The 24,175-nt window shown below is 38.2% G+C and overlaps 1 protein-coding gene across 1 annotated transcript in view; it reads right to left on the bottom strand.

Annotated features, from left to right (window-relative positions):
* The window catches only part of LOC126192064 (collagen alpha chain CG42342-like), a 660,839-nt gene that overhangs the window by 543,241 nt on the left and 93,423 nt on the right, over window positions 1–24,175 (bottom strand). Inside the window, exon 8 of the mRNA XM_049932580.1 lies at window positions 14,960–15,013. Within this exon, the coding sequence (XP_049788537.1) occupies window positions 14,960–15,013 (54 nt within the window). The remainder of the gene's footprint in view (window positions 1–14,959; window positions 15,014–24,175) is intronic.

Here is a 24,175-nt window from a genome sequence, read left to right as displayed (position 1 = left end):
CAGCAATTTTGATTCTGTAGATAAGAGTTATGTGTACAATCAAACAAATTTCCCCCGCCCCCCTCAGGTTTGCACCGCTTTCATTTCCTCCTGCAACCATAAGCCAATGCAAAGCTCCATGAGCTTTTGGTTGCAAGTAAATTAGTATGCAGGATGTTATTCATATGTCTCAGATATTCTACAGTCACCTAAGCAGCGAAGTTCAACAGAACTTCATGCTGCCCCATGTCATAGTTTCAGCAACAAAAAAAGGAGCTCAAGGGCTGGAAACAATGTTAGTGTAAAAAAAAAAGTAATTGTTCAATATTTTATTCCAGTTTTGCAAAATGGATGTAAAGAAAATATTCACATAATCAAACAAATCATCAATAGAACTTCACATGTGCACCACAAGACTAAGAACAGATGTTACGTAGAAGACTCCTCAGAGCAGGTGGGACATCTTGACAGAGGAGGCAGAAATTCAAACAAATATTCTAGCAGAAATGAAACAGTCAAGTGATTACTGATTATATTCACATGTCTGGGTCACATTATTACCACAGGAAAAGTGTAACCCATCAGCAGCTTTCAAGTGATATAATCACTAAAGTTCTTTGATTACATTATAAAAAGTCTAAAACTGAAAACTCAACAAGTTAAGTAGAATTACTTTTTTGAAATTTTTTGTGATGATTATAATATTAGATGTGGTAGATTGGCGCTCCAAGGTTATCTCCCTTTCAAGTTACATTAATATTTGTATCAATGAAGAAATTAAGCAAAAACTGCAAGACAGGGTACTGATGAAAAACTGATACTTAACTATTAATGCCAGAGGAATTAATGCCATAGGAATACTGAAAATTTCCAATTTAGCAACATATTATTTATGCCAATTACACATTTACCATTTCACTATCCATGAAGGAAGTTCTAGAAACTCTCAGAGGAGGACAAAATATTTAGCTATGTATGGTACAAAAATACAAATGAGAAAGACACTAATAAGATTGCAATGGCACAGTCCAGTTTGAGTATAACTAGACAAAATTACTGTGTACCACCATTAAAACTTTCTTCTAAATTTATGAGGTACCTGTGTGGCTACAATTTCTTAACTTCTATTAATGTTACAGCAGTCAAAAACATAACAGTCTTTTCTGTCTTCTACACAAGGACACTCATTTGATTAATAGCCCTTTTCCTTAGGTCTAAAACAAACCAAACCTGTGTTACATTGTTTCCATAAGTGACCTACTTTGCCACATGAAAAGCATTTTTTTTTTTTTTTACTTTCATTTCATTTACTATGAAGTGTTCTTGATGTACTTGGCTCAGATTTAGCTTGACTGTGCCTTTGTCAACATTTATTAACCTACATTTTTGATGTTATTGCTGTAGCAACACTTTTATCATCACAGCCCGTTATTCTCAGCTAATAGCTTCAACATTGTTTTTGTAACTTATACCACGTTTTCTCCTCAGTAGGTAAATCATGCCATGTAACATAAATGTAACAGAGATCCTTGAGCAAAGTTTGCAAAAATTGTTTACATCATCACTGTTATGGTTCGGCCTGTCTAACAGAGAAAATTGAGTTTGTATTTCATCAGATTTGGCTATATGGCTTCTCATACAACATAATGAAATCTGTGTTTAAGCAGATCAATGTTTTTGGCTGAGTGAACATCAAAAATCTTATGCAGTTTATATCCAAGTCTCTTTGGTGATCTTGCATTTCCTGACACAAAGTAAAGACATAGTTCTGAGTGACTGAATTAGCCATTTCCTTGGCTATCCATTGGCCTTGGTCCATCAGTTCCATAATTCACCAGGTTTTCCAGTTTTCTGCGCCAATGAGTTTTTCAGTCTGCTGTCTTTTGTCTGCCATCATCTCGTCTTTTGCATTTCTATAACATTGGGTTATTATCAAAATTGGTTACAATTGTCACACTTTATGAAAATTTTACCAACCACACACCTCTGCTACCATGTTGGTAAAGCACAATAGGCTATTTTTAAAATAAAATACTTATTTTAAAACATCAAAGTACAACAGTACTGGAAAATCCACGAAACATCCAACGCCCAACCAGCGCAAGTCAATAAACTTCAAGTTTTTATAATTTCAAGTTAGGTAGGTAAAGTTTTGGATTGTGGCCCTAGACAAACCAATCGGGACTGACTGACCACTGTGTCATCCTCTCCCAGTGCAATCACAGAATGCAATATGGATGAGCATGTGGTCAGCACACAACTCTCCAGGTTGATATCAGGTTTCTTGACCTTGGCACCACTAATAATCGGTTGAGTAGCTCCTCAGCTGGCCTCATGAGTTTGAGTATGCCCCATACCAGTCTTCCCACCATGGAAAAATCCCTGGCAGTACCAGGAACTGGATCCAGATCCTCAGTGTGGCAGTCAGCTGCACTGACAACTCAAGTATGGAATATCATTTCTTACAGTCAAATGCTTCCTGTGGATTTATGCTTCTTGATCTTAAATATGTGTTTACACTGTCTAGCCACTGTACCACGTTGTCTCTGGTCTTTTACAGTGAGGTGATAGGCAGAGCTGATGACTCAAGCAAGTAGTGCCCACATGATATTTCCATACCACAGAAATCTTCTCATTGACTGGAGTCACTCTGCATATTGGATCATTGCATTGTTGATATGGCCAGGCAGGGAAATGCCTAATGATCTTCTCAGTATTCACATGTCCATGGTGTGTATTGAGAGCTCAGCATTTCTACGTGTGGGCCAGTACTTGGTACCATATAATACAACTGGTCATACCATTGTGCAGTATATTTTTGATTTTAGGTCGATAGGCATTTTCTTATGATAAATAATATTAATGATGTCTCTGAATCACATCCGGGTTGCTTTTATTCTTTTTTGCATACCCTCATTCACATACCTGCCACTCTGTAGTTGAGAACATAAATATCAGAATGTATCCACATTGGTAACAGCAGCTCCTTAAATTTCTATAGCTTCAGGAGTTGGAATCGTTTCCAGGTACTCAGTCCTGTAGATGTTTAAATGGGGGCCAAATCTTTGTAGATGATCATATCACATTTGGAGTTGAGTTTCAAGACCCTCCCTAGTATCTGCCATAAGCATCACTTCCTCAGCATATACCATCGTCCACGATAGACAGTTTTGTAAGGCAAGTGTCAAGGTATCTGTTTCGGCAACAAAGAGCAGCAGACACAGCTGAGCCTTGATGAATGCCAACTGTCACAGAGAAGCTGTCAGTCAGCCCTGCAGAGCATCACATCGGGCTGCTGGTGTTTTCATTTTTATCCAGTTGAAGTAAGTTTCGGGACCATATGATTGCAAAGAGCATATTAATATACACTGCCTGACACAAAAGTGGAGGAAATAAAACTAAATTTTATGGGTTGAGAAGATATGGATGTTGTTTCAATTATTACAATCTCCAATCAAATGTACAAAGAATTGGCAGTATGGCCCACTTATGAATACGATGCCATGCTCCCTCTGGCCTGAATGAATTCACCGACTTAGTTGAGAAGTTATAATAGAGCCACCGAATCCTCTCCTGAGGCAAGTTGTTCCACAACTGTTGTAACAAGTTCATTGTATCCTGGATACTATTTTTCAACATAATCTCTGTTTAATGCAATGGGCTTATGCCACCTTACTGGGAGAGCCTGTAAATCCGCATGGTACCTCTAGTAATCGGAACTGAGCACGACTGGAGCACACCAGATACCAAGACTAGAAAGAAAAAACAAATCATATACCAAAAAATAGCAAATATCAGTGACCAGAGCAATGATGAATACACAAATGATCATGAGCATTGTTGGAACACAACTGTGGTCTGAACCCCTGCGCTGCTGGATATACAGGACCACCGTGAATGCCGATAGGCCAGTGCGGCAGGCATGGCCTGAATGTAGTGTTGTGGCAGCAACAGCAGCACTTGCAGATTATAGGAAGCCACCTAGCAGATGTCATCTATGTCCATACTTTCTGGTGGGCTGTCAAAATTGTCAGACCAGGATATCAGAGTACCACTCTACTGGTCGATTTTGGAGCCAAAGCCTGGCTGTATGAGTAACCTCCCCGGCATCTACATACTGCATACTTTATTGGGTCAAACAAATGGATGACAGAAGGCACAAAATTTTGTGATGATGATCAACAATAAATTGTCACAATCAGCCTCTGAACATCAAGCAATTCATCACAGAGGGTCCTTCATTGCTCTTTATGGTCTCCTGTTAGATGGAGAGGAATACACCTGGCACACATCTTTTTTAAGTACCCCAACTGGTGGATGAGTGTGTCAGCACTACAAATAGATATATCCAGCTCTGCAGCTAGGTGTTCGATTTTGATCCATTGATCACATTGAATGACAGTGTCCACATCTTCCGCCGCAGCAGAAGTCACAGCAGTGTGCAGCCGGCCAGCTCACAGAAGATGAGACAGGTTTGTGCAACCTCATTGCAAAGATGACAGACACCTCCTAAAATTAATGACCATGCTTTTGATTACTGCCTGGTCTCTGTGGATATTCTGCAAGAGCCTATGAATATCTGTGATGTTCTCACTTTCTGCCAAAAGATACTCAATGACAGCTCTCTGCTTGGAACGCACATCCATTACGAACATTATTTTGAAGACTACATATAGCATCCACCACCACATATTGGAACTTCATGGAACTGTAGGGGCTGAAGCAGAAATATTCCACAATGTCCCACAACAAATTCCAAAATTTTTTCCAGCCAAAATTGACTGAGAAAAAACACCTGTTGCATTACTTACTGAATGCCCCTCACAACTCTGTAACTTTATTTCTTTAGAAAACAATTAAAACATTATGACTACTCTTCAGATGACAAGCAGCAGAGGTTAGTACCGACACCTTTGCTATTCAGCTTACATACAAATTATGTGCTACTTTCAGTAAATGACAAGATAATTATATATATTGATGACACACCCATTGTAGCCAGTAGCAAGACTGAGGAAGAACTGTGAGAAAAATGTCACACACTATGGAAAATGTAGCTCCACATTTCATTAGCAGCAGTTTGTAAAAAAACAATGGTAAGACAATGTATATGCAGTTCCACAGCAATGCAACAGCTATAGCTAACAATATTAATCTCAGGTTAAATGATTCATTTCTGAAGGAAAAAGAGAAGGCTCCCAACTCTATTATTGTAAACCAATATATGGCATGGGAACCTCACACAGAAAACATTTGCCCAAAAATAAGCTCTAATGTATTTCTCAGGGGGAAATAAACCACTACAGTAAATGAAGATACATTACTGAAAATGTATTGTAGGTTAATATTTGTATACCTGTCATACTATATTGTGGTATGTGCTGTATAGTTGTGATTATATAATAAAGAAGCCGATCAAATATCATTTGATATCCCCCTCAACACAATCCTGCAGGGCACAGTTAGAAATAAAAATACTGACAGTACCCACAGTACACATATACAGAGCAATTATCTTCATGAAAATAAACAAGAGTGCCTTATTACCTAGATATTATAATATTATGAGGAGTGGTCATAATGTTTTAAGTATAATGCACAATTAATTTTTTGGTGTTTGCAGGTAAATGCCTTCAGTCGTTTTGCACACTGAAATTATTCAACCTGCAGCGTTGTCTCAATATGTAGCTACTGACAACTCATGAGTCTCAACTATGTGATGAGCTGTTACTTTTACTCCTTGAATTATGTACCTCCATTATAAAGGGTGCTTCAATAACAGTGCAAGATCTGAATTTTAAAAAAACTGTAGCAAAACATTGTAATATTTATTGATTTATAAGACAAAATTTTATATTCATGTATATAACGAAACATCCAGTGAATGGTTGAAATTTCTTTGGTGGCACACAGGTAAGTGCTAATCGGGGACGAATGCAGCAATCACTTGCATATCAATCTGCATTTTATTGCAGATCTAGCTAGATTTCAACTACAGTGCAGCCATAATCAGTGTGTTGAGTAGGGAGTGATATGGATCCAGAAAGCTGGTACAGGCACATGATGTTAAAATACCTAAACCATCAATAGCTCAACTCTTAATAGAATCAAACCTCAAGTAAGTTCTGGTGAAATCTGGGTAAATGTCAGAGTATTTTCTTGATATAGTATTTAGCTTCTGCCTTTAATGTTGGGGATGTTGTGGGCTTGTTAGAGTAAATCCGAGGCTTTAGAAAACCCAAAGCACAAAATCCACAAGTGTTAAATCACAAGATCATGACAGCCAATTCTGGTCACCAAAACAACAGATGATATAACAAGGAAAAGACTCTAGCAGGACCATCAGTGTCAAATGGGTGGTAAGGCAAGTGGCACCATCCTGCTGAAACCACATGTCACAAGCAATACCTTCATACTGAGCTCAAAGAACTGGGGTATCAAGTCACAATAATTTCCATCATTTACCATTAATGCTTTACCTACCTTGTTTTCAAAGAAAAATGGTCCAACAATTCCTCCAAACCCAAATGCACATCAGTGACATCTCAGATATGGGTTTTTTTCTCATCAGTCACTTGTCAAATTTGTGTACAGCAATTGTACCTATTAAATAAGCTATCCAACGTGAAAACAAGACTCAAGACTGAAGATAATTTTGTCCACAAAGTCATCATTCACTTCTTCTTGTTGCAACTGGTGAACTCTCTCCATTGTGATGGTCTGTTTGCATCAGTGACATGAACTACCTTTCTCTTGAACTCTTAAGTGCCTATTGGTTTCTTCTTGTTATGATATATTGTGAAAGGCAGGAATCTGTACATATATACCAAAATAAAAGTGTTCCTTCAACTGTGAAGTGATGCAAATTTGTGCACACTCCCTGAATTTTTTATAAAGAAGATTCAGAGGTTATGGACACAGAATTGTCAATCAGCTCTGACAGGAAGAGAGGGTACCACCTAAATAACATGAAAGGCTAGAAGATCGTTCAAAATGCTGAGAAACTGTGAGCATCTGTAATGAAAATTTTCTTTCTTGTGGCCTGTGAAGAGGGTTTATAAGCAATATTATGCAATCAACATGAAAGTGACGGATACAACTGAATTTGACAAAAATAAGTGAGAAAGTTTTCATACTCCACGTTATATTTATGTTACGTAAGTAAATGATCAAACATGGTGGACGAGTGAAAAATTGAAGTGTTGAATAAAGATAATTATCACCAACAGACTCAATGAATTAAGGGAATTCTCATAAGTAAACAGTGTTTGTGTGTGATCAACCCTGGCAGAAGAAACAAATGTGTGGCAGATGAACAAAAGACATATGAAAAGGTGATCGGAATACTGATAACAGTACATGACAATTCACTTGATGATGTACAAGACTATAAAATAAACCTACAAATGAATTATGCCACATGTTGAAAGATTCCCATACACATTTTGATTTCAGTGACAAAATGCTTGGGTTAAAGAAATAAGTGGATACAGAGGGGAGAGGGGGGGGGGGCAGAGAAAGCACAAAAATTGAAGACAAATGGCAAGACAATGTACTGCTGTTCAAAGTAAATGGTTCTGGCACAGAATTATAACACAAGCAAGCAGCTGTGCATATGTTAATGCGTCTACCATCTGAATATGAAACCCCTGCAAGAAGTACACAGTGTGATTAAACAGATGTCTCTGTTGATTCTCTCTAAATTTAAAAATCATCTTTTAGGAGAAGAACTATGACCAAAAAACACAAAAGGCAAAAATGAGGCAAGAGCATTAGAAGTTTAGACAGTCAGAAGAAGCCAATCACAATAAACAAGGCAAGAAGGAAGTGTTTAAAGGAGACGAGGCTGTGGAATCAACCTGCGTGATAATAGTCACAACAATTAAGAAAAAATGTATGACCATGGCCTGTGATGTTTTTGTTGTCAAGAATACAAACTTATTAGAAAATATTGCTCACAATTAGGTGATCATGTTTCAAACAAGAGCAAGCAAACCATGAAAAGGAGGCAGACAAAACATCTTCAAATTCTGCAACACTAACTGTTATTGTTATTGACAGCAAAACACAATGGCACAAAAAGTCATCCTATGAATGAATTAACTGCAGGCATGTTGGATACTGTAGTGTATTCACATGCAACATACACTACTATCTGAGAAAATGAAATAAATAATGTGTGGATTCTAGACAGTAGGGCAACAGACCACATGATTTACCAAATGAAAACTTTATCTTTTTCTCCAAACGTGAAGAGTCAGTAAAAGTAGCTGGTGGTGGATATTTGCAAAATACTGGTTTCAGCAATGTGTCCCTATACCTATCAACCGAATGTAATATAATTGGACAGGTACAAACAGACACATCAAGTGCCAGCAGTCGTCCTTTTCCTTCATGCTTCTTCCTTCCCCTTCAACCCTTCTGCCAGAAGAAGAATGAGCCAATGGTTCCCAAAGCTTGCACATTTCCTTAACTTTTATATGTGTTGCCTCCTGATGTCACTTATTGACACATTTTTTTAACTACCCTTTTATATCATATTTTTCAAAAATTGATTATTCTGATTGATATGTCAGAAAAATGTGGAGGAGAAATAGTTGACTCACACATTACTTTGTAGTCTACAACCCAGATGCCATGTGTAATTTTATATCAGTTCCTCAAACAATTGAAAAGGAATGACATTATTTTTAACAAAAGTTGAAAATAGAATCACGAAACAATTCAGGGAAAGAATCAGGAAAGCTTCAAAGAAAGTTAATCTGTAGTACCTTAGTAAAGAAAACTTCAGTTATTTTAGTGAGTGGATCTGATCCTGTCACAAATCTTACCACTAGTCAAAAATGGATTTATGGCACCAAAGGCTATGCCACATTCACATTGAAAAAGCTAAGTGACAGCTCAAATGTAGTGGAACAATTCTCAAAGTGTCAGATGACGGGGTACATCAGCCACGCAGTGCATAAACTGAAGGTAAGATGAAAAGTCAAGCCTTTCCCCCGGCAGACTGAAAATGGGACAGTGAGGTAATGCATGTCTCTGCCCCACAGTCACATGGTGGAATGAAATATGTTCTCATTTCATTGATGATTACTGAAAATATGCACTAAAATATTTCCTAAAGGTCAAAAGTGAGTTGTTTCCATAATTCAACAAACACAAAGCACATGCACAAAATTTTCAACAGAAAAGGATAGGAACGCTACATTCATACAGTGCAGGTGAATATATGAGTAGGGAAACCTAATGATAAAAAACCTTTCAGATACTGTGTGATGTATGCTCCTGGAAAGTGGAACATCACAAAATTTCTGGGACAAAGCAATAGCAATGGCAAATTACTTCCAAAATACATGTCCAACAATACCAAGTGTTGGAGAAAGTCCCTACAAACAATGGCTTAGATGAGGACCAAACATTGATCATCTACGATTATTCAAATGCTGTGCACGAGCAAAAATGAAAATCAACATAACAAATTTCAGCCACAAGGACAACCTCATATAATGGTTGAATATTCTGAAATCATGAAAGTCTGCAGACTGTTGCATTCAGAAACAGGAACTCTAATGACTGCCAGAGATACTGTATTTGATGAAAATATCTTTTCTGGAAAATTTAACAAAGGCATTACAAAAGCAATTGATTTGAAGACCACAACCATCACAAATGATGAACAAGCATTACAGAATGTAGGGGAAAAGCACCTGACACTGAACAAAGTGAAGATCTGGAAATGTGCAGCTTCCGAAAATATTTACATAGAAAAGGAGGCTGAAGGGGAAGATTAGGGTGCTCATAATGACTACTACACACCAGATGATAACTGTGAAATACAAGGACTTACAATAAATTAAAACATGTTCTCAGAAACTATTCAAACTATCAAAATGGCAGACAGACTACAAAACAAATGAAAAGAAGAGAGTGTGTATAGCTGAAAAGGAGAATACATGACGAGAAAATACATGACGCTGCATGTGTGTGCTTAAATCAACCGCCAACTGTATCAGCACAGGCAAGTCACTAGAGGCCACCTGTAAGAAGGATGCACACAGCAAAATCTCCACCATGCACTCTACTGGCGACTCATGCCTATGCCTATATATGCACGCAGCAGTGTTGACTCACCCGCACTATGTTATTTTAGTTTGTACCACTCACATCACTGTTCTGTGTATCGCTTACGTTGAGCCTTCTGTACGATTCCTTTGTCTTTTTACATGTGGAGTCATGAGAGACTTATTTCCATTGTCATTGAGAGGTTTATGAGTAAGCTGATATTTCTGTTACTCAGATTGATTTCATGTATTACTTGGTTACTACATGACTGGCGATGAGTTTCGAATGGTACCTTTGTGTGCAGTCTTTATGTGCAGTTTCATCAGGTTAAGTCATTATGGATGCCGTGCTATCGGCCCTGACTGAACAGCTTACTTTGGCAAGGCCCACTTTGTTGCTTCCATTAACAGACAGGGTGCTGTTACACTGACCTATCCACCCACTTTTCCTCTGTATGATGATTCAACTGAGGATTGGGAAGCTTATGCAGAAAGACTTGGAGAGCAATTTTTGTTTCTCAATATGATGCACTCAAATTTGTGCAAAGCCTTATTCCTCTGTGGATTCCACCTAAGGTGTATAAATCAATTACTGTGTCAGCTTGCACCTTTAGAAGAACCGACAGCTCTTACTTTTGATCATATGTGCAGTTTATTGTCCAACTACCAACGTAAATGAACATATGTCACAGCGGTGCGAGCTGAATTCTACCAATGCCCCGAGAAACTAAACCAGTCATACATTGCCTGGGCATCTGAACTTCACAGCCTTAGCCATAAGTGTCAATTCATTACTGATGCTCATAATGACTCTTACGCAGACTCTATGGTGTGCAACACAATTATATGCTTATCTTTGGACAGGGAATACACCCGAAGACTTTACTCTGTGAAACTCCCCATTGGAAGAAGTTTTGCAAATAGCACAATCTTATGAAGTTTCTCAGGCAGTGTGTGATCAAACTGAGGCATGGGGGGATATGGCTTTTAGTGTCATAAGATGTGCCCTCTAGGATGGCAGACAGCTTGCACAAAGAAGCAGTAGTAGTGGCGGTAAACATGTGGGACCAGCACCTAGCAGACAAAGGCTGGCCAAAGCAGCTGCAACCACCACAGTGCTAGTGCCAGCATTCTCTGTTTCCATGTTATCCTTTCCATTTTGTCAGCACGAACATTCAGTGTGCCCTAAGTACTGGGCTACTTGTATTATCCTTTTCATTTTGTCAGCACGAACATTGAGCATGCTCTAACTACTGGGCTACTTGTAATGTGTGCCACAAGAAAAGCCACAACACCTCCACATGTTGTTCACTGAAGGTTGCTCAGGATATGGGCAAGGACATAAACTATGTGACTCCAATGCTTGTGACTTCTCCCAAGTTGTTTATCAAGTTAAGTGTTTCTCGCCAACTGTTCCAGCTACAGGTTGACACAGGTGACATTATTGAATTCTCTAATCTATGTGAGTTTAGGCTTGCTGCCATTGTCACTGGTCATGTGAAAGCTGGTCAGTTATAAAAAACAGAACACTGTGCTGTTGGGACAATTTATGGGATGTGCCTCTTACAAGTCAGTGGTTCATTCCTCTGCTGGTTGTAGTTCAAAAGCCATCGGTGAAACTTCGCCTCTGTGGTGAATTTTGTACTACTGTCAATGCACAGCCAATCATAGTTACATACCCTCTCCCACACCAGGAGGAACTGTTGGTGAAAATAGCTGGTGGCCAGAACTTTTCTAAAATTGATTTGTCTGAAACATATCTGCAGGTTCCCATGGACAAAGAGTCTCGGCGAGTCCTAGCTTTGAATATTCCTTTGGTCTCTATCAATATTTGTGCCTTCCCTTTAGTTTGGCTAGTGCTCCTACTATTTTCCAATGATTTTTAGAGCAACTTCATTAATTATGTGGATGATATTGTTGTCACAGGCTCCCCCCATGGACGATCATTTGAAAAACTAGTGTACTTTGTTTTCTCTCTTACAGTCCACGGCTTACGTTCTATCCTCATGAAATCTCAGTTTTTTCAACCTGCTATTGTTTATTTGCAGTTCAAGGTCTCGCAAAAAGGGGTTCGCTCTCTGCCAGGTCATATCTTCATTGTTGCATCTAGGCCTCAGCCATCGTATATGAAGGAGCTTCAGGCCTTCCTAGGGGCGGCCGCCTCAACCCACTCATTGAATGTCTTGTTACACAAGAATGTAACTTTCTGTTGGAGCCGGCACTGTGAATGTGCTATTCAAATGTTGAAATCCATACTACTCTCGGTCCCTTGTTTAGCTACATTCTCTCTGGACCAGCACATAGCTTTGGCAACTGACACCTTACAGTACTTCCTTGGCACGGTCCTAGTGCACAAATATGCCAATGCCTCTGAGCAACCTGATGCTTTCAAAGCAACTGCCATTTCCACTTCACTATCACATTGCAAACAGTGGACCTAGGGATGTATAGGAGTGTGGAAATCTCGCATACAGACTTATGACACAAGTGACACATAATCACCTGACCACGTTCGAAGTATGTGAGTTCTGCAAAGCATCCGATTCTGCTCTCTCATTATGTCTAATGACTACTGAGGTCACTGATATGGAGTAACTGGCAGTAGGTGGCAGCACAATGCACCTAATATGAAAAACATATGTTTTGGGGGGGGGGTGTCTGGATACTTTTGATAACATAGTGTATCTGTGATACACAAGAATAAACATGAACACTAACAAATATGGTACGCTAGCTTTGCAAACACTTGAATCAAAATAGCAGCTGCTCAGTTTGCTTCTGTCAGCCATTGACAGCACAAGACCCATGACATCACAGAAATATCACTGTTTTGAGCTTCAAACTCTTAAAATGTTGGAGACTGAATACATCACTCATTTAGAATAGAAAACATGAAAAACATTAAGCATACACCAAAGCTAACACACACTGTGTTCAAGGTACCCCATAAATGCATCTTTTAGTATGATCTGTTATGATAAAGTGTTGGGAAATGTGACTTTTGTGAATAAATATGCCACCTATAGATCTTATCTTGGAGTTAGCTTTTTATGGTTTGTTGTAGTTCATTATGAAATGGAAAGGAGATACGGTATGTAGGCTTTTGGCTTTAGTGAGATCCTCCACCCTGAAATCTTGGTTTTGGTAATACTCTGATCTGTAGCATAGCAGGGTCTACGTTCATTCCAATCGATAAATGTTGCAGCATTCCCCAGTATGGAAACTATGACACACACCTGTTCACAGTGTTAAAATCAGTCCTTCCAGCCACAGCTTCATATGAACATCCAAAAGTGTTAACCATTGTTGGCTCCATTTACTAACCTGTGAAAATTAAATGTGTGAAACATCTTCAACTGAAGCACTGTACTTATAAGGGTTGGGCAAAGTGATCTAGCAATAAAGTGCATTCCTTAAAACCAAAAGGGGATCAAATCCCTCTTGGACAAGGATTTTTCAGTCTGCCTTTAACCTAGAATTCACTTTTCAATTATGTGGAGATGCACTGGAAACAACATGTGGTATGGATTCCACATTAAATTGTAGGTTCGTTTTACTCAGGTTAGGGACACACAAGCTGTCGAACTGGCATCCAATAGAAAGACTTAAAACAGGCCATTGAGCCACACAAAATTATTATTATTATTATTATTACCGCTGTTGTTGTTGTTGTTGTTGTTGTATTTATTGGGAAGGCCAGAAAAAAAAGTCTGTGTACCAATATTAAGCACATTAAATAAATTCTTGCTACATTTTATGGCTGTGCTACGAGGGTTTAAATGTTATATTCATGAGGTGCAGATGCAATTCCAAAAACTTAATGGTACATATAATATGACTTCTATGAAAAATAAACATTCTATGGATAATGAAAGAAGTCTGGTTAAGGTACGAACAGACTTGACAATTTAAAAAGCTATAGTGGTTGCATAAAAAAAATGCTAGAAGAAGAAACCTGACAGAAATGAAGAACAAAATAACAAAGCAGCCAGATTATATGGAGGGTTAAAAACACTTAATATATTGAGAATGTCATGCCAGAATCCCAGAGCTATCGGCTAGTATAAGTTTGACAACACAATGAGCTTAAAAATATATACAAACATGTACAAAACATGTGAAGACTGGCCCACACATGAATTTTTTAGAAATGTGACTCTGAGTCTATCTATGTGAAATAAATAGGGCAACACAAACTAATCAAAAAAAGTTAAAAAACGGAACAGAGTGCTAAAGATTATTTATGACAGAAACTAGAAAACTGAGACAATATGATACAAAAAGAATTACTCATCTCCTTCCAGTGCTTGCTTAAATACATTATGAATGCTGTTGCAAACTGAGAGAAACAATTCCACATATTGGTAATTAAAGACATAAGTCAATCTCCAGATGGGTTATGAAACAATGAACCTCCGGCAAATATGCTGAGAGCATAAATAAAACCAAGTGGTTTTGTATTGGATAACTTTGTTATATTTTCAGAAGGAGGACACAAACAGCATACTACTCTACTACAAAATAAAATGCTCTAAAATTTCTTTAGAATTTACTGCAGCAATTAAGACTTAAAATAGGACTATCTTAAAAAAAATTTCTTGCTTTAGTGTAGCAGTGTCACTGTTTCTGCAAAAGAAAAGGAAGAAGGTTAAATTTCTTGAAGCTAATACAGTATGTAGAAGAGAAATTCATGGCCAACAGAAATCTTTTGATTAATCCCCAGTGATACAGCATATCCTGCTACGATGTGACTATCATCCAAAGAAGAATATGTAACACATATTACAATAACTTCATTTAATCCATATGCTATGAATTAAATTTACATTGGCAGTTACAAGTGAGGCAGTGTGCATATTCTGCTGAAGAAAAAAATAAATTGTGAGTGAGCAGGCTGAGAATTCCATACAAGGACTTACTGGCCACCCGGGAATTCCTGGTTCTCCCATAGGTCCTGGTTTGCCTGCATGCCCCTGTCACACAACATAACCTAATAGCATATGGAAAACAAAAACTGTCCAAAGATGATTACTTCTCACTTTGTGTTTGGACAGCATATTACAAGCAAATGTTTAAATTCTAACACAGCTGTAGCACACCCAGCAGCCATGATGATGAGTAAAATGAGATACAAAAAGCACTTTAAATACTTGTATAAAACTAAACGAACATGAGGTGGAAGGCACTATTATATAACATTTAATCACTCATGACAACTGAAGTAAATCTTAACCCATTTGTATCAGACAACAGTTACACAAACAGACCTTTAAAGGAAACATTATAGTGTCATACCAGTTAAAGGTGATAATCAGAGTGATATTATGAGGTTGCATTTCAAACTTTTCTGACTGTTTCCTACTCTTGAGTTCGCGTGGTAAGCAAAATGCAACAACAATCAGGTGCCCACGCACAACACTCAGACACTGTGCAACTGGTGCAGTCTGCATACAGCACAGATTTTTATAGTTATGTGCCTGAATGAAAATGTGGTCCTAAAGCAGCCAAAATTCCAGTAGCATCACATGGAAAAAAGGAAATCTTTTTTTCCTAGAGGTAATCAAATCTGACAGAAAAACTGTTTGTATACATTACCTGGCTTTCAGGATTGCAGAGTTCATTCATCCACAGTGTTCTGATAATCACTAATATCTCACAGATGTACATTGTCATAAAGGGGGGGGGGGGGGGGGGAAGGACTTTTAATTGTGATTTTATGTACACCCAACAGTGACTGAAGTAATGATGCCTGCCTGGCAATATTGACCAAAATCTTTTATCGTGACAATGGTGTAAGTTTCTCCTTGCAAATAACCTGCAATACCTTGGAAATGTTTGGGGAGCTATGCTGATCCATGACACTCAATAGCCAATGACAGTTTATGGAAGTGAGTTACAGAAACTCCAGTTCATGCAAATATAAGTCATTTACATACCAAATGTTCCCAACAGTACTGAGACCATGTGAACTCATGGGTACACAAGTAGTTCCATTTTGATGGTTGTCCGTCAAATCTTTATGCCAAAATTCAGAAGTGGTAAAGTGAAATGCCATTTCAGTTAACCAAAGAGTTCTTCATGAAGATATTATGGGGAGGAAACAGAAGCATATTGTTAATCAGCATGTCTTTGTTTCTTAGCCTATGAGGCATGATGTCAGATATACCAAGGGCCCAGTTTCATCCAGCAAAACATTCATCCACACAAAGATATCACCATTGTTGGGAACTATACTCTGATTTTTACTACAGCCATACTTGCCATCATCAAGTGTGAACATATTCTGAGTTTCTTCAGTTTAGATGAGGTTTAGCCACAAATTTAGGAACAAATACTGATGTCTGTGTGTCCCACGAAGCAAACAATGAAGAATTCTGTACATGGTAGATAATAAATAATTATACACAGATAGACTGATAAGTCACACAAATTTCTAAAAAAGAATGGGTAATTTTGATAATATTGTTGTTGAAAATGACTAATGAATATGACTAGATTGTTGGTTTGCATTTTTATCTTTTTGTGGCATAATGAATAGTCCATTAAATTTTGGGCATGCAGCAGTGCAAATTGTTGGTTATCAATGCGGAGAAGTTAGTATGATATGTAGCATAAAAGATGAGAAAATTCACTTTCAGATTGTTATCAAATATTTTCAGGGTTTGACAGTTATGCTGATTGAAAGCTAATTGGAATAAATCCAAGGAGATTCTGGGCACATATTTAAAACTAGGTGTTTAATAGATAATGAATTTGTATCTAGTGGCAATATAACAGAAACTGAACTGTACTCTATTTCTGTAGGTAGGTGCATCACATAAAAAACAACTGGGGCAGTTCCTAAAATGTTAATGGAAGAAAATGATTGATGTTACATAACTTATAGACAACTCATAACTAAACTAAAGTGAATTATCCATATTTATATAGCTGATAAGCACATATAAAAGTAAACACACTATCCTAGTTTTCAGAACATCAGTTGCATCCTCAGGGAGGAGAGAGGGATAGGTTGGCAAATGCTTAAGAGGAAAAACAGGTCACTCAGACCCCAGGCTCACCCTAAATTTAGCTTCCAACTTTAACTTCAAACTGGGATTTCAATGGTTATGTAAAATCAGTGGAATTGAAATTTCAACTTGGTATATAAGTGCCCCGACACATTTGAAATGTATTTGTATCATTATCTCTTGTTTATATCCTCTAAATTGAAAATATCAAATGTAAAAGTTCTCCACCAGATATCACAGATGTTAAAGGAAAGAAAAATGAAACATATTATGAAACAAAAGGAAACACAATACTTGGGATATACACCATCCAGTCAAATTAATGTTGCTACTTGTCAAAAGCCTGGATAACCATCTTTTGCACAGCAAGACAGGCAGAAAGGGCATCAGTAAGGTACTGGAAGGCACTGACAGGGATGTGGAGCCATGCTGACTCCAGTAGTGTGGCCAGCTGCGCTAGGTTTTCATTGAGAATCCGTAGCACAAACAGCTTGATAAAAGTGGTCCAACAGATTCTTAGTTGGATTTAAATTCGAGGAGTTTCATGACAGGGGAGTACAGTAAACTCATTCTCATGCTCTTTGAACTATACTCATACACTGGAAGCTGTGTGACACTTTGCGTTGTCCTGCTGGTATATGCCATCATGCTTAGTAAAAACAAACAGGATATATGTTGGACCTGTTCCACAAGGACAGATGCATACTTGTGATGATCCACTCTGCATTCCAGAATGACAAGATCTCCTGGAAAGCATCACAAAAACATTCCTCAGACCATAACCCTCCCTCCTGGTTGCAGGGTGCTTTTCTTTCAGACGTTTCATGCTGTACACACCAAGGGCCATAGTCCAATTGAGTGTAAAATGTGATTCATCTGAAAAGACCGCCTGCTATCACTCAGTGGATGTTCAGTTGCGGTAATGGTGGGCTAATTCCAGTCTTCATCACTGTTCAATAGCAGTCAACAAGGGCACAAGTCGGACACCTGCTGCGAAGGTCCATATGCAACAATGTTCACTGAACGGTTGTCAAGGAGACACTGTTAGTAGACTCTTGGTTCACCTGGGTGGTCAGCAGATCAACAGCTGCATGTCTATTCACCTGTACACATCTCTCCATAGTTGTCTTTTGTCCTTGTAGTCTATGGCCCAGCAGCACAGTTGCGTTGCCACTAGTTTTGGATAGTGCCATTTTGCCATGCAAATTATACTTTAGCCACAGCAGCATGTGAACAATTTATGAACTTAGCTGATTCAGAAATGCTACCACCCTTGACCCAAAAGCTAATGATCATGCCTTTTTGGATGTCAGATAAATCACTAAATTTCCACATTACGATAATGACTGCACTGCTTTCCACATCGCCTTGACACACTTTATGTACCCTCCATTGCTAGTGATGCCACCTGATGTCTGTGAGTGGTTATTGCATGCTGATGGTGGTCACATTAATGTGACTGGACCCTGTATTATGAAGGATGAGAGATATTCATTATTACAATTTATTAGTGAAGGAAACATTAACAGCAAAAGGCACTCTGCAAGATAGAGAAACTCATGGCTGAAAGACATTCAAAGGTAGCACAACTGTACATCAGAATGATCTTTCCCTAGTGCAATGTGAAGATCAGATTTAACTATATGGATTGCCACCTATACTAGAAAATGGCATCTTTAGAAGCAAATAAAAGTGCTACGTCATAAAATGAAACTCAACATGTAAATGATCACATAATTCGTGGAGATTTGCATTCTGATACAAAATTGATACAGATGTAATTAACATGCAACATATTGCATTTCATATATTAGAATGGTAGAGTGGATTATGAAGAGGAACAGCTCCAACTAAGTTTTGGACAACCTCTTACAAGTATTATGAATCAGATTATTGTGATTATCAGATGCGGACCTCAGCATTTGCTTTACTTCCTGTGACAAGGGAAAAAAATGCTAATGAAGCTGAATGATGATTAAATATAAAATGTTAAAAAGAGTACAGTGTTCAATGAAAAACTAAACTGAAGAGCTGGAGTTGGAGCCATAACAATCAGTTCTTTGTCAATAACATGGAAAGGACTGATTGCTACTCACCATACAGAGGAGGCATTGGTTCCAGGCAGGCACTATGGAAAAGACTGCTTAAGTACTGGACAAGTCAAAATGGGAGTTTACAAATGTGAAATGATAGCGAAATTTATTGAGATAAATTACAGAATTGGTAGATGTGTCATTTTACAACAAACAACCTCAAGTTTGATTCACATAGTGCATCAATATCCCATTATACCAACAGGAGTGCTAGCATAGCGTATAATTAAAATCTACTCTCACTGGTGTGGAACCGGCTCACTGTGTGTTTTGTGACTGGTACTGTGTGTCTGAATATGCTTGAAAAATTTAATTTCCACACATTGGTGAAGATAACCGAAATGGGATGGTTTACTACCGGAAACGGTGCACCACCTCATTTTCTCAAAGAAGTTCGAGGTTTCCTCACTACCCATACCTGACACAGATTGATTCCTCTCTCTGGGGTTTCATTAAAGACTGTATGCAAGTTCATCTCCTACCAAACAATTTAGTGACCTGAAAAATTGAGTCTACAGTGCCATTGCACAAGTTACGTCTAATTTTCTGCAACAAATGTAGGAAGAAATTGATTACCAATGGAATGTTTGACACATCACAAATGATAGTCACATTAAACCAAAATGATAGTTGACATTTTTATGTGAAACTTGAGGTTATTTGCTACAAAATGATACATCTACTGATTCTGTAAGTTATCTCAGTAAATTTTTACACCATTTAAAGTTATAAAGCCCTTTTCAACTCATACTGTATTAAGTTTTTGTACAAAGTTCTTCTTCTGAAATAGAAAACAAACACACATACACACAAGTACAAATCTCTCTCTCTCTCTCTCTCTCTCTCTCTCTCTCTCTCACACACACACACACACACACACACACACACACCATCTTCATCATTGTCATCATTTTCTTCTTCTTCTAGATTGGGCTTGAGGCTTTTCGCACTTTGTCACTTCACAATGTTGGATAAACACTTAAACTAGATATAAAGTACAATTCATGTGTGTGCAAGATAGTACAAGTGTCACTTGGTATAAGGCATATTCCAAAATTAAGGTTTGTTCACTCACAAAAAACAAGCTCATGAGAATGGTTTTTATTGACAGTAATATTTTGGTGTGACGTCATAAGCGAGTGACTGCATGTGAGATCACTCTCTTAAGTTTTTATATATTTTTACGTTTCAGATACATATTTTAATGGTTTTTTGTGATAATATTTACTATATAAGTGACTTATTAGTGGTTTCTTCATTCGCCTCTGCCTTTCTTGTGTTGTGACGTGATATTTGTGAGTGTTTCATATCGAGCAACGTAACCTTTTAGCTGTGCTTACATTCCGCGCTGATCAGTTGCAGCTGTAGCGGCGCATCGAAAGCTAAGTACTGATTAATTGTTTCTGTATAGTGGTTTATTTAGGAACTTTAGTAGTCTTCAACCGGTGTTTTTTGTGTTTTCTGGTGAAATAATTTCAAAAGAACCTTTTGGGAACTGTTTTCAGCTTCGTTACTGTGTCATTAGGTGTTTGATTCTCTTTCTGTATTAGTCTTTTGTTATATTCACATTTGTTGTTTATTAATACTGTTAATAATAGTAGTTACTTCCCTTGTAGAGTAAGTTTGTGATTATTGTAGTCAGGTTTTAACATCTTCTTATTGTAGTAGCGGAACTTAAAAAAAGTAAAATTTTACCTTGAGTGAGAAGTGTGGGCTTTGCCGTAGGTTCGTGAGTAGTGGATTGCAGTGTGAGACTTGTTCGAAGTATTTTCACTGGGAGGAATGCAGTGGGGAAGCCAGTGGGCATTCTGGTGAGATCCTCTCCTGGAACTGTAGGTTATGTAGCAAGAGTAAGTTGATAGAGGAGCAGGAGCATAAGACCTGTGCCCTTCAGGTGCAGTTGAAAAACGCACAGGAGGAGCTAGATAGGATGAGGAGGGAGAAGGGGGTTGGGCAATGGGATCTGGCTGTTGGCAAGAGATCTGCTAGGGGAGAAGAAGATTTTCAGATAGTTTTACTATTGGTGTTTACAATAGATATGACCAACTGTCAGAGTCTAGTGGAGAGGAATCTCTAGTAGCTGTAGATGTAGGAAGTATGCAGCAGACCTCAGTAGTTACGGTGGCTAGAACAGTTGCTAAGTCGAAGAGGAAGAAGAAGGTTCTGCTGTTAGGTAGTTCTCATGGCAGAGGAGTAGGCCAGCATGACATAGATGGTGACCTGGAAAAGATAGCCACTCACACTGGCAATATGAATGTGCATTTCGTGGAACTGTTTCAGCTTCATGATCGGCCTCATCTTAATACAACCGTCAGGTGTAATAACATGGGACTTGAGGGTGCGCTCATGACAGAAAGCATGGGTCACATTTCAGTGGTGCCGGTGGAGTCTATCAGCAGGACGGGTTTCAGTAGACATGGCCTGCACCTCAACAGGTATGGGAAGGGAAGGTTAGCGAAGCTTTTAGGTGACAGCATAGGTGGGGTTGGTGGGATCACTCATGGGAAAATTCCTGCAGTAGTGGGTGTTAGAGCTGCACCTTTTTTAGATTGAAGTCAGCTGATAGGTATTCCTGCTTAAGGGAAGTCTCTCTAACAAAGGAACCACTTTTGACAAAGCTTAGGTATCTGAGTAATGAGGGAATTAGTATATTTCATCAAAATATACAAGGTATTAGAGATAAAGTTAGTGAATTGCTTATAGATGTTGACTCTGAAATTATTGAAATTATTGGTGTATCTGAACACTCCTTAAATAAGGAGATAATTCAGAGGCTTCCTTTACCAGGATACAGGTTGGCTGGCAGCTTTTCGAGGAGCTCTTTGCGGTGTGGGGGAGTAGCCATGTATGTGAAAAATGGAATCCCATTTGAGTCAATTGATGTTTCAAAGTACTCCACTGAAAAGGTGTTTGAATGTTGTGCAGGTGTGGTTGAATTTAATGGAGCTAAACTTCTAACTGTTGTTATTTATAGGTCACAAGACTCTGATTTCACAACATTTTTACTAAAGCTAGAGGAGGTTCTTGGTTCACTTTATAGGAAATACAAAAAGTTTGTTATATGTGGTGACTTCAATATTAATTGTATAAGTGATTGTGCAAGGAAGAGGATGCTGGTAGACCTCCTTAATTCATATAATCTTATGCAAACCGTATTCTTTCCAACGAGAGTGCAAGGGAACAGTAGAACAACCATAGACAACATTTTTGTTCATTCCTCATTACTAGAAAGGCATTCTGTTAGCAAAAAGGTGAATGGCCTTGATCATGATGCACAAATTTTAACTCTAAAAGATTTTTGTGCTGCAACACGTGTTAAATATAGTCATCAGCTGTTTAGGAAAGCTGATCCAGTTGCTGTAGAGACCTTTGTAAACCTTATCAAGGAACAAGAGTGGCAAGACGTTTATAGCGCTGATACAGTAGACGATAAATATAATGCTTTTCTCAAGACTTTTCTCGTGCTCTTTGAAAGTTGCTTTCCGTTAGAACATTCAAAACAGGGTACTAGCTCAAACAGGCAGCCTGGGTGGCTAACTAGAGGGATAAGAATATCTTGTAGAACAAAGTGGCAATTATATCAGTACGTTAGAAACAGTCAGAATCTAAATGCAGCAGCCCATTACAAACAGTAGTGTAAGGTCCTTAAAAATGTTATTAAGAAGGCAAAAAGTATGTGGTATGCAGATAGAATAGCTAAGTCTCAGGATAAAATTAAAACCATATGGTCAGTTGTAAAGGAAGTGGCTGGTCTGCAGAGACAGGTCGAGGATATAGAATCAGTGCGTAGTGGGAATGTCCGTGTTACTGATAAGTCGCAGATATGTACAGTATTTAATAATCACTATCTGAATATAGCAGGTGAACTAAATAGAAACCTAGTCCCAACAGGGAATCATATAGCGCTCTTAGAAAAAAGTGTTCCGAGACTGTTACCTGAAATGCTCCTCCATGATACTGACAAGAGGGAGATTGAGTTAATAATTGAATCACTAAAGACCAAGAACTCTCATGAATATGACGGGGTATCTAGCAGAATACTGAAGTATTGTTCTATGTATGTTAGCCCAGTACTTAGCCATATCTGTAACTTTTCCTTTAGGAGTGGTCGGTTTCCTGACCGATTAAAGTACTCGGTAGTGAAGCCACTTTATAAAAAGGGAGACAGGGATAATACTGACAATTATAGACCTATTTCTATGCCATCGGTGTTTGCTAAAGTTATCGAGAAGGTTGTATATACAAGGTTACTGGAGCATTTAAATTCACATAATTTGCTGTCAAATGTTCAGTTTGGTTTTAGAAATGGTTTAACAACTGAAAATGCTATATTCTCTTTTCTCTGTGAGGTTTTGGACGGATTAAATAAAAGGTTGCGAACGCTAGGAGTTTTCTATGATTTAACGAAGGCTTTTGACTGTGTTGACCACAAAATATTACTGCAGAAGTTGGACCATTATGGAGTAAGGGGAGTAGCTTACAATTGGTTCACCTCTTACTTTAAGAACGGAAAGCAGAAGGTAATTCTCCGCAATATTGAGAGTGGTAGTGATGTTCAGTCCCAATGGGGCACTGTTAAGTGGGGTGTTCCCCAAGGGTCGGTGCTGGGGCCACTTCTGTTTCTTATTTATATAAATGATATGCCTTCTAGTATTACAGGTGATTCAAAAATATTTCTGTTTGCTGATGACACCAGCTTGGTAGTGAAGGATCTTGTGTGTAATATTGAAACACTATCAAATAATGTAGTTCATGAAATAAGTTCGTGGCTTGTGGAAAATAATTTCATGTTAAATCACAGTAAGACTCAGTTTTTACAGTTTCTAACTCACAATTCAACAAGAACCGATATTTTGATCAAACAGAATGGGCATATTATAAGCGAGACGGAACAGTTCAAGTTCCTAGGCATTCGGATAGATAGTAAGCTGTTGTGGAAAGCCCAAGTCCAGGATCTTGTTCAGAAACTAAATGCTGCTTTATTTACCATTAGAACAGTATCTGAAATAAGTGACACTTCAACATGAAAAGT

Source organism: Schistocerca nitens, chromosome 1 (assembly GCF_023898315.1).
Source record: "Schistocerca nitens isolate TAMUIC-IGC-003100 chromosome 1, iqSchNite1.1, whole genome shotgun sequence".
Taxonomy (NCBI): Eukaryota; Metazoa; Arthropoda; class Insecta; order Orthoptera; family Acrididae; genus Schistocerca; species Schistocerca nitens.
This window is presented reverse-complemented; position numbering and strand designations above follow the sequence as displayed.